At 45.2% G+C, this 17,380-nt stretch overlaps 1 protein-coding gene across 5 annotated transcripts in view; it reads right to left on the bottom strand.

Annotated features, from left to right (window-relative positions):
* The window catches only part of cdk14 (cyclin dependent kinase 14), a 276,173-nt gene that overhangs the window by 94,450 nt on the left and 164,343 nt on the right, over positions 1–17,380 (bottom strand). For all 5 annotated transcript variants that reach the window (XM_083761515.1, XM_083761516.1, XM_083761517.1 and 2 more), the window contains one exon: positions 17,262–17,355. In XM_083761515.1, the coding sequence (XP_083617641.1) occupies positions 17,262–17,355 (94 nt within the window). The remainder of the gene's footprint in view (positions 1–17,261; positions 17,356–17,380) is intronic.

Raw genomic sequence — 17,380 nt, 5'->3', positions numbered from 1 at the left:
CTTGTTGTAGATGGGCTATTTTCGGCACACATCGCAAGTATAAATCAATACATTTTGTCGACTAAATCGTATGGTATTTACTAAAAGTAAAACATTTCAGATGACATTTCAATACTACCGAAGAGGTCAAAGACTTGCACACCACAAAAAAGGTTAAGGATGACTCAGAGAGTGTTCAACTGCAAAGTGCAAATTGATGAAAACAAAATTGACAAGCATTTTGTTCGAAAATAAGAAGCTAATAAGAGATAATGTTTTTTTCATCCTCAAACATTTCTTTGGTGTGTGTGTGTGTGTGTGTGTGTGTGTGAGGGTGTGTGTGTGTGTGTGTGTGTGTGTGTGTGTGTGTGTGTGTGTGTGTGTTGTGTGTGTGTGTGTTTGTGTGTGTACGAGTCTCTTCAGTTCTTAGGTTTTGAGACCACCGACCGCAGCCACAATGAACCACATACACTAAGGACAAAGAAAGGAGCAACCGTATACACTGGACTTCCCCTGGACTATGCCATTTGAGAGGCTCAGTGAAAAAGAAAAGAAAATAGCACTATCATAAAATTAGTTTTGCTTTGACACATAACAGAGTGAACCTTGCAAAGTGTACAGAACTAAAAGTATAGTAGATAGTTGAAAATTGTCACTTTGCAGTTTGCACCACTGGTCAGTGTGGTCACCAAAGTGACAGACATGATCTGACAGCATGTTGTCAGAGTGAACACTTCAACCTGTAGATGGCAGCACTGACAACGTTTTCTTTCTATTTTCATGTACAATAGTTTTTAATTTAGTGTTACTGTTTAATTTGTGTCATGAGCAGGATTGACACGTTTTAATGTTTACAGTCAAAATAAAATAAAACATTGTGTTTCATTACTCTAGAGGAGTAAGAAGGCAAGAGGCTAAATATAAAGAATAATAGTCGTCCAGAGGTTTAGATTAAGATATAGGCTATGAATGTAACCATTTAAACCCCAGCATCCGTATAGTGGAGAACGCTTTAGCTGAAAATAGCAGATCCACAAGCTGCTATTTTCAGCCTGATCATGTTTTTCATCTCATTGTTTGTAATCTTGATGTTAAATATTGTATAATTTTTTCATTCGTTTGATTTCTTTTGCACTCCGAGCGGCATAAACGGAGTTCTCCGTCCTATCAAATAGTAACGCCCAGCACTCAGCACGGAGTAAATAAAAAGACGGACATGTATTGATATCAAAACCGATCGCATCGCTCCACAGGCTGGGAGCGTCTGTTGGGCAACATTCGATGTAATTTCCGGTTTGGGACGTCATCCAAAATATTCCCCCATTTTAGTGGATCAGATCGAAAATCTTAAAGCGGTCCCGTCGCTAGTCACGTTAGAATTGATCATACCTCCCGTTGTTGTCGATCTCCTCAGGGGTGTTTTGGCTACATCTAGCTACTTCAGCTACATCTGGGACAGCGCCTGGTGCCTGGGATAGCGCCTGGTGCCTGGTGCAGCGCTAAATGTGCTCCGTTGCTGCAAATCGCTGGGCGCTCTGATTTAATGGTCCTACAGTAAATACCCCCGGGAATTCGGGGTGTTAATGTAAAACACTTTGGGCTGCATCTGATGTCATGAAAGGTGCTATACAAAAAAAGTGTATTATTATACTATTATTATGAAAACAGAAAATACAAATACATAGTATAGAGAGAGAGGGTTAAGATTGGGACTATAGAAAAGGAACCAAAATGGAGCCCGGGGAGGAGGAACATTAAGACAGTTTGTGACCATGACATTTAACTGACATTACTGTGACATTGGAGAAGACAACTGCATCTCTTGGCCCTGGAAATGTGTTCATTTAGGGGTACATTTCCGCCCAATCTGTCAGAGCGGGTCACCCTCCATATAGCATTCACCTCTCTGGACACTCTGCACCTGAGGCACGGCAGCCAAAAATCACTCCAAGATGGAATCCTTCTCCCCATGTAATTGGGAACAATCTCTCAAAACGGGCCACAATATATAGGCTACTGTTACAGTTCCACGCTGAAATAAACACCGCCTGGGAACCGAGGCAATTTGCAGACAGATCTGTCAACTTATTGGATTCATATTGAGGCGTGAGATGAGGTTTTTCTTCTTTTCTTTTTTTTGTACGCCGGAGAAACAGATGTTACAGATGGATAACCTTGACCGCATGGCAATGACTGTGCATGGGGTTAACTCCCTGTGGGATTCATTAGTCTGCAGAGATACAGCACAGACAACAACAACAACAACATTATTTCTCTACTGTCGGTTAGAAACCACCTAACACCTAATACATTTTCTTCAGGAAATTAAGATATATTATATATTTTATATAATACTGCAATACTGCCTCATCAAAGTTGGTGTGACTTTATTGCGACAGATTACTATGAAGACCTGCAAAACCCGCCCATCGCTCCGTCACGACTCCATACAGTATATGATTGTCAGTCCATCACGCCTTGTGACATCACGCCTCGTGACACGCTCCATATATGGCCGTCTCCATATATAAAGATCACGACACTGACCTCATCAAGCCCTGGATAGCATACAGTACATGGAGAAGACACCTAGATCCGCATATATGGAGCCGACCAGCAACTCTACATCTGACCTCAAACCTCACCTGACATTCCATATGTTGAACCTGACCTCATCAAACCCTGTACACTCAAGACACGCTCCATATATGGCCAGTACAGAATTCATTCCATATGTTGATCTGACCCCCCCCCCCCCCCCCCCCATGCCAAAGCGCCAGCGCTCGCCCAGCAGCCTGCTGTCATCCAGGTGGATGTGTTGCACGCGACCTCGCGTCTTACTGGTATAGTATGGTATGAATTGGTGCTTGAGACACACACACACACACACACACACACACACACACACACACACACACACACACTTGCTGACTGAGGCACGGAAACCCATTTGGGAGCATGAAGCGACCTTGAGGTTTTCCTATAAAAAGCTCTGTGGGGTTTAGCCTGCCATGGCTTCAGACCATTAACAGTGGGTGATGGACAGGCCTAATCTGGACCGGCCTTTGACCGTCTGTCGAGGCCACCACGCGCGGGATCAAGCGGATCCCGTTTCACACGAGGAGCCCGGCTCGCTCGGGGGGTCTCCGCGAAGCATACAGGGGGCGGGGCTTTGAGAGGAGAGGGATGAAGGGTGGACGGACGGATGTACGGATGGATGGATGGATGGTGTCGGGGGGGATTTCAACCCAGATGGAGAGGGATGGCAGGCCCACCCGTCCCGTGCCCTGGGAGCGTCCCTCTTTCAGGGTTGGATGGGTGCAGTGGGGAGGCAGTTATGGGACAGGGATGGGATACGGAGAGGGAGGGGGCTGGGGGGTTAGTTGGGGTAAGTAGAGAGTGTGTGTGTGCGCGGATCCCAATCTGGTCCGTGAATGGAGAAACAGCTTGCATTATTGATGGCAGGAGTTTAATGCCCTTTGAAGTAGAAGGCAAAGCGAGGAGGAGGGTTGAGGGGTGGAGGATGAGGCCGGAGGAGGGATTAGGTGCAGGGTGTGTGTGTGTGTGTGTGTGTGTGTGTGTGTGTGTGTGTGTGTGTGTGTGTGTGTGTGTGTGTGTGTGTGTGTGTGTGTGTGTGTGTAACATCAGACGGGGTGGAATGAAGAGGAGTTACAGTATGTCAGCAGGGGGTCCCGGGGAGGGGACGAGGCTGACACATCACTGCCCACGCCAAGACAACAGCCATCAAGAGCCCTCACACACGCGCACGCGCACGCACGCACACACACATACACAGTATTACACGGAATAACCAAATCCAAAGTCTAGCTCAGCATTTCTCAAGGGGATGACTTTCCGAGCGAGTTCGGTTTCAAGTTTAATAGTTTAGCGGCACACACGAAGACAACAAAGAATCCCACTAATGTATGTCTTAAACATATGAAGGGGGGACATTTCACTAATGTATGTCTTAAACTTAAGAAGGGGGGACATTTCACTAATGTATGTCTTAAACATATGAAGGGGGGACATTTCACTAATGTATGTCTTAAACTTAAGAAGGGGGGACATTTCACTAATGTATGTCTTAAACATATGAAGGGGGGACATTTCACTAATGTATGTCTTAAAGGAGAATTCCATGCTAGAATGCTTTCTTATCTTTCTTACCTTTCTTTGTAGTTGTTACGTCCCCACCAAAGAGGTCCAGGTGTTTTTTTGTGCAAAAACTCCTTATTGGCTATTTTCCCTACCATAAGCCCTCAATAAATTGCATTGCATTGAATGGGAATTGAATGGGGCTATGGGGTGTTATGCTAGTTCGCTTATTTCCATCGAAAGAAGTAGTAAAGTGTGCCGCTTGGGGTATTATTTACATTATGAAGAGAGGATATATACAAAGAAATTATAATTTTGAGCGATGGAAATAAGCTAATTAGCACAACACCCCATAGCCCCATTAAATTCCCATTCAATTCAATGCAATTCATTTAGGGCTTATGGTAGGGAAAATAGCCAATAAGGAGCTTTTGCACAAAATAACACCTGGACCTCTTTGGTGGGGACGTAACAACTACAAAGAAAGGTAAGAAAGCCTTTTAGTATGGAATTCTCCTTTAAACATATGAAGGGGGGACATTTCACTAATGTATGTCTTAAACTTAAGAAGGGGGGACATTTCACGGACGGTGAAATGGATCCGAGGAGAGACGGCTAAGCGACGAAATGCCAAAGCGACTTAACGGTGTGGATGTTCCGATTTATCTTGTCTGCATAGCGCTCCGTCTCTCCGCCTGTATGCTGCCCTTTCATTCCTCTGAGGTCACAGGGCACGACCTCTGAGCCGTGCATACACACAGACATCCCCCAAACATACACAACACACACACACACACACACACACACACACACACACACACACACACACACACACACACACACACACACACACACACACACACACACACACACACACACACACACAGACACACACACACACACACACACACACCCCTCCCACTGCAGGTCAAACACAGACCACCCACACTGGCACACACTACTCATTAGTCAGGGTCAGTGGTGGAAAGTAACTAAGTACATTTACTTAAGTACTGTACAATTTTGAGGTATTTGTACTTGAGTTTGTAAAATGTTCTGTATTTTTTTTTTTATTCCAATAGAGGCAAATATTGTACTTTTACTCTGCTACAATTATTTGGCAACTTTAGTTACTATAGTTAACTTTGTAGATTATTATTAAAAACATACATTAACCACTTCAGCCCTGTACATGATCTATGAGATCACAATGCGTGGCATTGCAACCCCCCGTTTGGTTCCATGTGTACTCCCAATTCCCTTGAGTCACAGAGCCCTACAGTATGTGTGCATTTTGGTTCCTAACTCCTGTAGCAATAATTCAGCTGGAAGCCCTTCAAAGAGACCCCCACATTGATAACCAGTGCTGTAGTAGGGGACACTCCCCGGCCGCACCATGTGTTGTTTACATTGGCCTTATGGCCTTCAGATGGGCCCAGGGTTAAATTAGGAGATTAGTGGTGGATCAACAGTATATTCCTGCACTCACATACTTGACCTGAGATCAGATTCTAAAAATGTCTTCTACATCCTGACAGTTTTCTGAAAAAGCTATATGTTTCTATGTCAGTCGTTCTTCGATTTTTCAAAAATAGCAGACCTACAAGCTCGTAGCGCGCCACTCGGTGGCGTGCTATGAGCTTGTAGATCTGCTATTTTTCAATAGCTAAAGCATAACATAATGCTAACACCAAAAGGCGTTCCCGCCCAAAATGGGATAAAGACATTCATTCTAATGGAGAAGGGAACTGGCTGGCTGCATGGCCGCAGAGCCATAGAGTAAGAGTTACAGTACGAGTCTTACGACAACTGCGTTGGCTTCATGGGGCCAGGCTCTTTTACATAGACTTCTATTGGTTTGTGCCTTTAAAAAGGGACAACCGGAAGTTTACGGAATGCGTCTTTGGAGTCTATGGGCTCCAATGCATTCGTGAGTAGACGCCGAGTACATGAACCACGTTGTGACCAGGCTGTTTTCTGCCACCTCAATGTCGTACCTCTGTCTTACTCTATGGCTCTGGCTGGCAGTGGTGGAAACTAATGTACATTTACTTACATTTAGTAGTGAATTTTATACCATTTTAAGGTATTTGCACATTATTTCCAATACTTTTACTTCTACTCCACTACATCTCAGAGACAAATATTGTACATTTACTCCACTACAATAATTTGTATTTCTACATTGAAGTATTGATACTTTTACTTTATGTTACGTAATACATGTGAGTACTTTTTCCACCACTGCTGGCTGGCTGCAGTCACAGAAACCAGATGACTTCTGGTAGACTTCATCTACACGCAGACAGGACAGATTCTAGAGACTTCATCTACACGCAGACAGGACAGATTCTATAGACTTCATGTCCACGCAGACAGGATAGATTCTATATACTTAATCTCCACGCAGACAGAGTAGAGTCGCTTTTCAGGCGGGGTATCTTAATTCTCAGTCTGGTACCGATAACCCAAATCCCAGCTCGAGCCCAATACGAGTTTTACAGCCGAAGCAACGAAGCTTATCTCCTATTACTACAGTATATCACACACGGGTTCACAAACTCTTTCAGCATGAGACCCAACGGGGACATTTCTGCGCCGGGAACCAAAATTCACCCCAAAATGTTCAGGAAGCAAAATCGACTATAGCTTTTTAAAAGACTTCCAAAGTGTTAATATTGTAAGCGTGAGGTAGCAATGAAACACTTCAAGCACATTACTCTGCGAAAGGATTCAGGAAAAAAAGAGTCTTAAGATCGGGGTCAACACAGGAGTCTGTGGCCACGGCCATCTTGTTTACGGCTAGCTATAGCAACCCCAAGCAAATTGGATGATAATAATTTCGGAGACCTATATGAATTAATAGAAACCAAAAAATCACCAAAACAAAAAAAGAAATCTTGTCATTGGCACAGATGGGTAAAGTATAGCAATCTACGAGAAATCTTGGCTTTGACATAGAATGACAGAATAGTAGGAAAGGTAAAAATAAATTATATAAAATATAGATATTTCCTACATTTGGGAAACACCGTCCCATCCCACATCCACTGCTCTCTACTAACTTCATGTTAAAGCTCCTATTGTCATCCCTCACCCATTATAAACCTGACTGCCATGAGTATCTTTGCGATCATCTCCTGCCCTGGTCCAAAAACCCAAAGGTCCCGCAGCCTCACCCCTAAACACCATCCAACCAACCACAGGCCCCGATCCTCCCGGCCCCCAGCGTCCAAAGAGATCAGGGTCATCTCAATAAGCCCCCCCCAGACGGGCCGTCCTCTCTGGAACTGAGCGGACGGGCAGGTCGTGTGGCGCTACACGCTGTTGCTCCGCCGCTGTTTCTGAAATCATGTCATTTATTTCCTCAGCATGTACTCCCTGTATCGTTCTCTTTCTCTGTCAGTTTCACTCTCTCTCTCTCTCTCTCTATCTCTGGATTAATTCTGTGAATGTCAGACCTCTCTCTATCTCTCTCTCTCTGAGAGTGGGTGACCTGACTTGTGGAATGCCACGGGGAGATAAGTACTTTGATGTGCCGAGTACCAGGGAAGTACTTCACAGCAAGCTGATATTACATGGTGATTCCATGGGGAACACGAGCAGAGCCACAAGATAAACAACTCACTGAAACAAATTATAAAAGAGCAAAAGGAAAGCTCTGACACATTGGAAAGAAGCAACCCAAAAGCAATGTAAGTAGAATGCTATCTGCCCTAAACAGAGAATACACCGTGGTACACACTCAGTGAGCAGTCTGGCGATCGAGAAAGGCCGTCGTAGAAAAACATGGAAAACAACCACCCTAAAGAGTAATCATTGTGTGTATGCCTGTATACTGAATCGAGATCTTGGTACATAGAAATTGATTATTTGGAGATTCTGACTTTCAACTGCACATACATTTTGTATGTTTTAATGTTCCACATTTTGCTTTGGCAATGTAAACGTATGATTTCTCATGGCAATAAAGCCATTTGAATTTAATTGAATTTAATTACCTGGGATGTGTACAGTAATACATGGATGTACAGTAGGCCATAGCAGGAAGGAAGAACTTAAACCCACATTCTATGGGTCATCAGTCCTTACAGTATAAGCCCAGATTTAAGTGTTACAATAGGTCTGCAAGCTCACAATGCATCCTGATGTGTGAGCTTGTAGATCTGCTAGTTTCCATGAATGACATGACGCAGGCACAGCCAATTATAGATCAGCCTTGCGTCATTACTTTTGGTGGTTTGTGATTGAAGTTGTATTTATTTAAATGATAGCAGAGCGCCCACTGCCTGGACTAAGGGAAGGACGCCTGCCTTGCTTTCTTAATTGTAAATCAATTATAAATCAAGGCCAGTCAGATATGCATTAGCCATGGACCCGCATTAATCTCAACACGACTTCCTTCCTTCCCTCCCTCCTACAGCCTTCTGCTGCTTCCACTCTCACCATCATCCCAGGCACGCACGCACGCACACACACACACACACACACACACACACACACACACACACACACACACACACACACACACACACACACACACACACACACACACACACACACACACACACACACACACACACACACACACACACACACAAGAGCGTATGCATTTCAATCATGGAGATCAACTGAACTGATGAATGCATCTCCGTTCAGCGACAACAACAAGCAACTGATTGTACTTGTCACATTGTGACACGTGTCACATCGGGTACAACTGGCAGACAGCGGCAGCTATTTCTAGACATTTAGATTTGTGTTGTGTTACTACTGCGTGGCGGGACGGTGTGTGTGTGTGTGTGTGTGTGAGTGTGTACTATTCCTTACACAAACAGAAGTTATCATTATGAGCCAGAGTGACTACATTGCCAACCTTCCCAGGTTATTGTAAATGACAGCTCTTTCACTCACAGTAATGAGAGGAGGCACCTTGTTGTCTTTTGCACGCACGCGCGCATGCACACGCACACACGTGCACGCACACGCACGCACGCACGCACACACGCACGCACACACCTGGGTCCTGGCAGGTTATTTCCTGCAGACAGAGCTGTCCATATTCATGCAGGCTGTGGAGGAGGTAATCTGTAGCAGGGTGACAGGTAGTTAACTCTACCCAGAGGCCTGCAGGGCCTACATGATCTCATTCCACACTGAATATGGAACTACTGGACAGAGAGAGAGAGAGAGAGAGAGAGAGAGAGAGAGAGACGGAGAGAGAAAGAGAGACAGAGAGACGGAGAGAGAGAGAGAGAGAGAGAGAGAGAGAGAGAGAGAGAGACGGAGAGAGAGAGAGAGAGAGAGAGAGAGAGAGAGAGAGAGAGAGAGAGAGAGAGGAAGAGAGAGAGAGAGAGAGAGAAGAGAGAGAGAGAGAGAGAGAGAGAGAGAGAGAGAGAGAGAGAGAGAGAGAGACGGATGGACAATATCATTCTCAGTGTTAATGTATCCATCCACACTGGGAGAAGGCTCATCACACAATAATGTTCACGCTCAGAATTAATGTAAGAGTTAGTATAAAACATATATTTCTTTCCTACCTTTAAGCCAGGCACGTTTATTTTGTGTGAGTAATTTGCGTTATTTTAAATTCTGTTTCTGTTATGAGTATACATATACTGTACTTATACATGCACACTGACTGCCATTACAATGAGGCGATGAGTTCCGTAGGTACAGTAGGTAGGTATAGGTAGGTAGGTAGGTATAGGTAGAGACAGACAGACAGACAGACAGACAGATAGTGGCCTATCTATATTCTTGGAGGAGGACAGTCATAAATATTTCAAGGTGACGTGGTGCAGCTCCCATGAATCGTCTAATCACCCCTCGCTGCCACCGGCCCGTAATTCAGGGGCTCATCCTCCTAATTGAACTACGCTGTGTGTGTGTGCGTGAGCATGCATGTGTGTATGTGGGGGGGGGGGGGGGGGGGGGGGGGGGGGGGCATGAATCCATTTATGATGGATTCATGCACACGGGCGGGCAGACGGGGGACAGGGGGAGGGGGGTTGAATAATTAATGCAGCCAATTACAGAGATGAGGGGATGAGAGGGTTGGGGGCGACGGAGCAGTCAGGTGGCCAGACAGGCAGACAAAGAGCTTCATGGGCCGTTGTTTGGCTCAAGGGCTCAGGGGCTAAAGACATGTGTCTCCTAAATGGTAAACGGTGCATTTATATAGCGCCTTAATCCAAGGCGCTTTATACATACTGTAGATTGTGCATTACATTCACCCATTCACACACACATTCATACACTGATGACGGGGGAAACCACGGAAGGCACCAACCTGCACATCGAGAGCAATTGTGGATTCAGTGACTTGCTCAAGGACACCTCGACACTAACTCTGGGGGAGCCCACAGGGAAGGAAATGGGAGCCTTGCAGTTCCCATCCTGGCCACTCTACCGCTGAGCCACCAGTTCCCATCCGGCCACACTACCGCTGAACCACCGGGTTCAAAATGTCTGTATGAAAATGACAGTTTTCTGAAAAAGCTATGTTTCTATGTCAGTCTTTCTTTGAATTTTCAAAAGTAGCAGACCTACAAGCTCGGTGGCGCGCTATGAGCTTGTAGGTCTGCTATTTTTCAATAGCTAAAGCATAACATAATACTAACACCAAAAGGGGTTCCCGTTAACTCTTTGTGATTGTTGGTAAATGAACGTCCCACTCTGTCATACTATACAGCGGAGTCACACGCATCAAAAGTATCAGTTCCGCGAGCTCGAAACGCGGCACGGAGTGACACATTCCGTCGCGTGAGTCGATCTGCTATACTGCTACTATCTACTACTGAATGTTGAATATCTAAGGATTGAATCGAGCTACGTATAGGAACTGTCTCAGGTGCACACCAGAGCCATAGCAGACATTTACGTCGCTTTGGCTATTAACTATTGAAAAATAGCAGATATAAAAGCTTGTACATCTGCTATTTTTGCAATGTTTGTTGATTGTTTAACTCATATTTGCTGCTGGGGGGTGGGGGCTGGAACAACATATTTTTCGATGGGGGTCCATGGCCAAATACATATAATTGAGTCCATCATTTATTCTCCCCCCCCCCCCCGAAAAGGCTTATCTATCTGTCGTGACCACATCTATATGATTTATACATTATGGATAATTAGTATATGGACTATTAGCAGTTTCCGTGCCAGGAATGGTTTAATCCAGGTTACTGTCGCTGCGATGTACGACATACCCGCCTTTTGTTTTATGTGTTTAATCCGCTGTATTGTAATAAATAAAAAGAAAATCCATCTTCGTCGCGGAGATAGAGACTAGATGCATTCGCTTTGATGACGAAACCGGAAATCGTCACATGCTGTGGGCTGTTAGGGCTTCTGGGAAATTGAGGCCAATGGAAATGCATGGGGTGCAACGCCTCATTGAGACGAGTCTTGTGTGCCTCTTCCGGGTGCACCAAGATGGTGGACGCTCGGATCACAACAAACCGAGGGAGCTTTTTTCGCTGGATTTTCGCGGATTAAAAGCCCAAATAATTCAGCGTATGCTCTAAAGGTAATACAACAATCTCGGCAGTGAAAGGGGGTTGATTAAAATGCGGGTTAAGCGTGTAACACAGTCAAACTGTTAGTATGGTTATTCGTCTCAACTGCTCAATTTCATGTCTAGGTCCTTGACATGAAATCAAAAGTTTGAGCACCACTATTATGAGACATTTTGTAAAATCTGGTCTCAGGTCTCAATGGGTCTCAAAGGACCACAGACGTATGTATATACACGATATATACCTTGACATGAAGAATAGCACGATATTATGGAAAGTATTCTGTTATACGAGTCAAAGTAAAGTGGTTGGCCCTGCAGGCTCAAGGCTAAAGATGTGTGTCTAAACAATGGGGAGAATGGAGAGAGAGAGAGAGAGAGAGAGAGAGAGAGAGGGGGAGGAGAGAGGGGGAGAGAGAGAGAGAGAGAGAGAGAGAGAGAGAGAGAGAGAGGGAGTTGTTGATGGAGAGATGGAGACCAATGGGACAGGAAGAGGGGCGTACGAAGCCCCCGGGCCGCCACGAGCGAGCGGAAGGAAAATCTCACACAAAAACAGTAGGACGTCCTGAGAGGAGAGAGAGGAGAGATAAGGAAAATGCCCTGGTTTTATTGATTGTCTTTTTGTGCCGAGGAGAAAATTGTTGGGGGCTGTCTGAAGATCACATCTGTAAGAGGGTGAGGGGGGAGTAATCTCACCACCCCTTCCTTCTTATACAGCCTTCTGCTTCCACATACGCACGCGCGCGCACACACACACGCACACGCACACACACACACACACACACACACACACACACACACACACACACACACACACACACACACACACACACACACACAGAGCGGAGGAAAGACAGTGGAGAAGCCCAGCAGTGGGATGGCCCGTAGCCAGTCTGGGTATATAGGGGTGCAGCTGCACCCCACTTCCCCCGTTCCAGGGAGAGCGGGTGGGTGGGGGTGGGTGGGAGGGATGTTTGCCTCATAGCAAGTTCCAGGTGGTTGATTGGCAGATGGGGGATTTGGGGAGGGGGATATAATCAGAGTCTTAAAGACCTCAATGCTAAGGGGCTGTGAGACGTTTTCTTTTTTGCCAGGTGCTTCAAAAGCGCCTGGACCACATTTGCTGCTTCTCTACTAGCGACTTTAAAGACAACCTCAGTAGACACTTTTTCATGATTGGCTGCCTCTAGGCTAGCTGATGTTGTGAGCTAACTGGAGCTAGAGGAAAGCCATGACAAAACACACTGAGTGAACCAACAAAAGAACGCGGGAAACGAATGAAAACAACGGCCAGGAGGTTGTGACAGGGAAACAAACAAAATACAAAAATCACACCTGTGTGAAGTGAGCGGTGCAACTGTACCGTGTGGGGGTCCCGGGGGGGTCCCCGCAACATCCAAACCCCCAGGAAACGCACCCGGGGGGGGGGGGGTGGCCCGGTTACGTGCGAGCCACAAACGGTGGTGTAGAGACTTTGCCAGACGCAGTTAGAAAGACTGTTGTGTTAATGTGTATTATCAGTAGTTGTTTGATTAGCCTGGTCTCTGCCTGTGTTGGTGTGTTCTAATACCTACACGCTGCGGTGTTCCCACACGCGCACACACACACGTGCGCGCACACACACACACACACACACACAGCTGCAGTGTGTTCCCAGCATAGGGAGGATTAGCCTGGGATCAAACCTTATAAGAGAGATACACAAGCACTACAATGAGCCTTTCTATTATCCTCGCTGCCGGGCACAAACCTTCTATGTCCATAATTACATTATATATATATATATATATATATATATATATATATATATATATATATATATATATATATAACCTACGTTTCTTTACTAATATTTTCCAGAATCACATATGGGTCAATAAAACAATAGCATATATCAATTTGGGGTCCTTGACATGAAAAAGGTTTGACTGTGGGTTTTATAAATATTGAACCACTAAAAGGTTAAGTGAACTAAATATAAACTACACTGGATGCACTGTCTGGAACGCAGGGTTCTTCTGTTCATTTCCTGAACAGTAAACGTGTTGTTACATACGAGGTTTCCACGCCACAGCAGTGATATGGGCCTCAGGCCTTGAGCCTGACTTAATGTCTTACCTCGACTGGTGTATCATTGCTTCCGAATAAAAGCCGTGGCTGATCTCGGTGCTCGTGTGCGTTCGGCGCAAGTTCATTTACACAAAGCTCTGTTGGTGGAGTCGAGCCTTTCTAATCCACACGTCAATTAGACAGTCCAGTTCACATGCACACAGCTGCAATTAGGACTTCATACTGCATGTAATGTGTATTCTTCAGGTCGGTGGTGGATAAAAGTACATAAGTATCGGCACCATTAATTAAAAGTATACTCTATTGAAAATAGCATATTCACAAGCTCACAACGTGTCGCATTCCGTCGCAAGCTAATTTGTAATTATGATTTCTTTATTTTTTATAATTGCAGTGTAGTAAAGAGTACAACATTTGTCTGAGATGTAGTGCAGTGAAGAAATAAACTTTATACCTTTATACCTTTATTTCCATCTTGAGATACTTTATACTCTACTACAGCTTGTGTCATTGAGGTTGACATCCCGCCGACTTAACATTCTAGCCCTGTTGCTTTTGACAGCACATCTAAATGTAGCTTTAGTTACAGTATTTTGAGTAAAATTCCATTTCGTTTTAGTCGTATCTGAAATTATTTAGTTTTAGTCAACTAAATATCATACGATTTTAGACGAAATCTACAGTTGATTTTGTCAACTACATTGCATTTTGGCAGGCCTTTGGTGGCGTTGTAATGCCTTATTTTACACTTGGTTGCATGCTGAAAATAGCAGATCTTAAAGCTCACAAGTTCACAACACGTCGCACTCGCAGCGCAACACATTGTGAGCTTGTAGATCTACTAGTTTCAGAGCACGACAACCAGACGCAAACCAAACATAAAATGACTTGTCTTGGTTCTTTGGGATCTCTCCTCCACTTGTTCCCTCCGAAATTGACAATACATTTAGTCTTAGTTTTAGTCATCATGTGAAAAAGAATGTGAACAAAGGTAGTGGACGAAGTTATCACTGCTTTCTAGCCCAGGTTATTCAGTGTGTTATTGGGAATATTCCACTAACAAAGCTACAAAAAACCCACTGGCTGGAGTTCTGCCTCGATACAACGCTTCCCCGTCCAACTCAAACACTGTCCGCTTGTCGTTTGCTTTCCTTGTGTTTCTGTGTATTCAGCTGTCAAGCCGAAGGCAGAGCAGACAGATAAATATGGAAATGTGTGGCCAGCCGTGTTCACGTAAATATAAGCCCACCTGTCAGAGGTAGCCCGACACTGACATTTTCATCCTCTTTTCTCCTCTCTATCTCTCTCTCTCTGTCTCTCTCACACCATGGTCTGTCTCCCGGGGCGTCGACAGGTTTGGGTCGGCGCGGAGTGCAGATTATGCGGAGTCACAGACATCTTTTAAAGGCCACACTTTGTTTGCAGAGGTATAGACGATAAAGGTCAGCTCTCATCGCAGACTGAGAGGAGCCTTGCCAAGCTTTCGAGAGCAGGCGTACACAACCAACCAACCAAACGGCCCCACCCCACTCCGCCCCGCCCTGCAAGCCAAGTCTGCCTCAGTTCCTCTACTTGTGTCCACGTTTAAGACCAGAGGCGATCACCGTCTGTCCAGTTCGTGTCGATTGAGTCACTGGCGCTGCTGTTCTTGCGTCACTCTCCCGCTGTCGTTACGCGTCACAGCTTTGAGTGTGTATCATTACTAAATGGACCGATCGCTGTCTGTCTGTCTGTCTGTCCACTTCCGGGGTCACCAGTGAAATGCACGTTTGGACGGACACAGATTAATACTGGGACACACTTTTCCCGCGTAACAGACCCACAGTCCACACGGGGAAAACAACTCGGACCCTGATACTATACTAGCTACTCTTGCGTCAGTCGACAGAACTTCTTCTTTGGGGAAGCATCGCGGCCAACACGGGGGTTGCGTGCATGGCACAGGCACCTGAAAGCCAGCTTTGACAGTTGGACGGGGGCATGTTAACGTTTGCTGTTCATATATTCAGAACGGGTAAGGACTAGTATATATAATTGTCCTCACCATTTATATATTTCCCTGGCCCTCACAAGGTGTGCGTGCATCATGCATGCGTGCACAGACTCTGAATAAAGGCTAGTATTTATCTGAGGAACCTGCCTGGGGTGAATGTCAGCATCGATGATAATCCTTCTTAGCTGTGGTTGTCCAGACGCACAGAGCGCTGCTCATCCTGTACTGTAACCACACTATACAGTCTTTTACAGAACCAAGAGAACCGTGGACAAAATTGTCCTCTGAGATGTTGTGCAGAAGTACTGAAGTACAGTACTTCAGTAAATGTACTTAGTTACTTTCCGCCATAAGCTATACGGCTCGGTTTCAGATAAGGTTCTCAGACAACCCCTGCATTCTGGGAACCCACAACTAAACCAACGCTAAATCAGTGTCCAAGATGGAGGAACCCTGTGCACAAATTAAACACAACAAAGACAGCATGAAAACCAGCCTTCTAGTGCTAACAGATACCTGGCTAACATAGCTGGCATCTGATACCTCCAGAACAGCATGTGGCTTCATGTAGGAACCGCAAGAAATAGCTGCCAGTTCTGTGAAAGCAACAAGGTTCCAAGAATTGAGAACTAGAATCACCATAGGTTCATACTGTACTGTACCGTGTTATTTACATAGCTGTTAACAGTCTCGTTCTGCCTCTGCCCGTCTATCTATCCGTCTACCCGCCTACAGTACGCTATAAAATCCCAAGTGTTCCTTTAACCTCACAGGTCCATCTGGTTATAATTTGCGCACGCTCAGAGTTCAAACGGCTGCGGACCACGCGTGTCCTTCTCCTTGAGTTATGAGATCAAGGAGGCTGAGGCGACCCCTCTCGAACGCTTCAGAGAGGATTAACCTTTGATTTGGGAGGTCAGACGTTTAGCATATATGGCTCAAGGAGATGCTTCTCAGGGCTCACTCACCTTCACATGCTGGGACCACACACACATGCTAATAGGCTAATAATACCCAGGGGATATACTTTATGGCTTAGGTATCAAATGTGGTAGCATGCAATGGTACAGTACCCAACAGTTACAGAGTCACTTTACTACTTGCATAAGTTGGTTTAAAAGGTAGCGCTGCCAAGTGACATCTCTTACTTGCACAAGGGACTACAGTATGTAGAAGAGACTATAATAAATATGCTATATTCTGCCTTTTTCAAACCTGGAACCTTCGTGGAACCTTTGGCCCCCTTTGAATCCAAATGTTCTAGGTTAAATCCCTGGCTCCCTCTTGGCTGTGTTGAAGTGTCCTTGAGCAAGACACTGAACACATAACCTGTCCTGATGAGCAGGTTGGTTCCTTGGGTGGTTTCCTCTGCCGTCGGTGTGTGTGAAGTTGAAGTAGACAAGCACATTTTGAAGGGTCGGAAAGACTAGAAAGGCACTTTATACATGCAGTCTGTTTACCTCCTGCCGTCCCCTTAAGACTATTATTTTGCAACTGCAAGCACTGGGAACATACAGTACATAAATAATCTTTTACATCCTCACACTTGTGATGTGACAACACAAGTGTGAGGATTTTTGGTGACAAGAAACCGGAACTCACCAAAAATATCCTCTCCAGCTGGTCCTGGATGTCCTTCATCCCTGGAAAGGCTGCCACTCCCTGGATCATCTCGATGAAGATGCAGCCCACGCCCCTGGAAGTCACAAACACATTATACA

The sequence above is a fragment of the Protomyctophum parallelum genome (assembly GCF_964188405.1).
Source record: "Protomyctophum parallelum genome assembly, chromosome: 3".
In the NCBI taxonomy this organism is placed as follows: domain Eukaryota; kingdom Metazoa; phylum Chordata; class Actinopteri; order Myctophiformes; family Myctophidae; genus Protomyctophum; species Protomyctophum parallelum.
The sequence above is the reverse complement of the archived record's forward strand: the minus strand, read 5'-3'. Positions and strand labels throughout refer to the sequence as shown.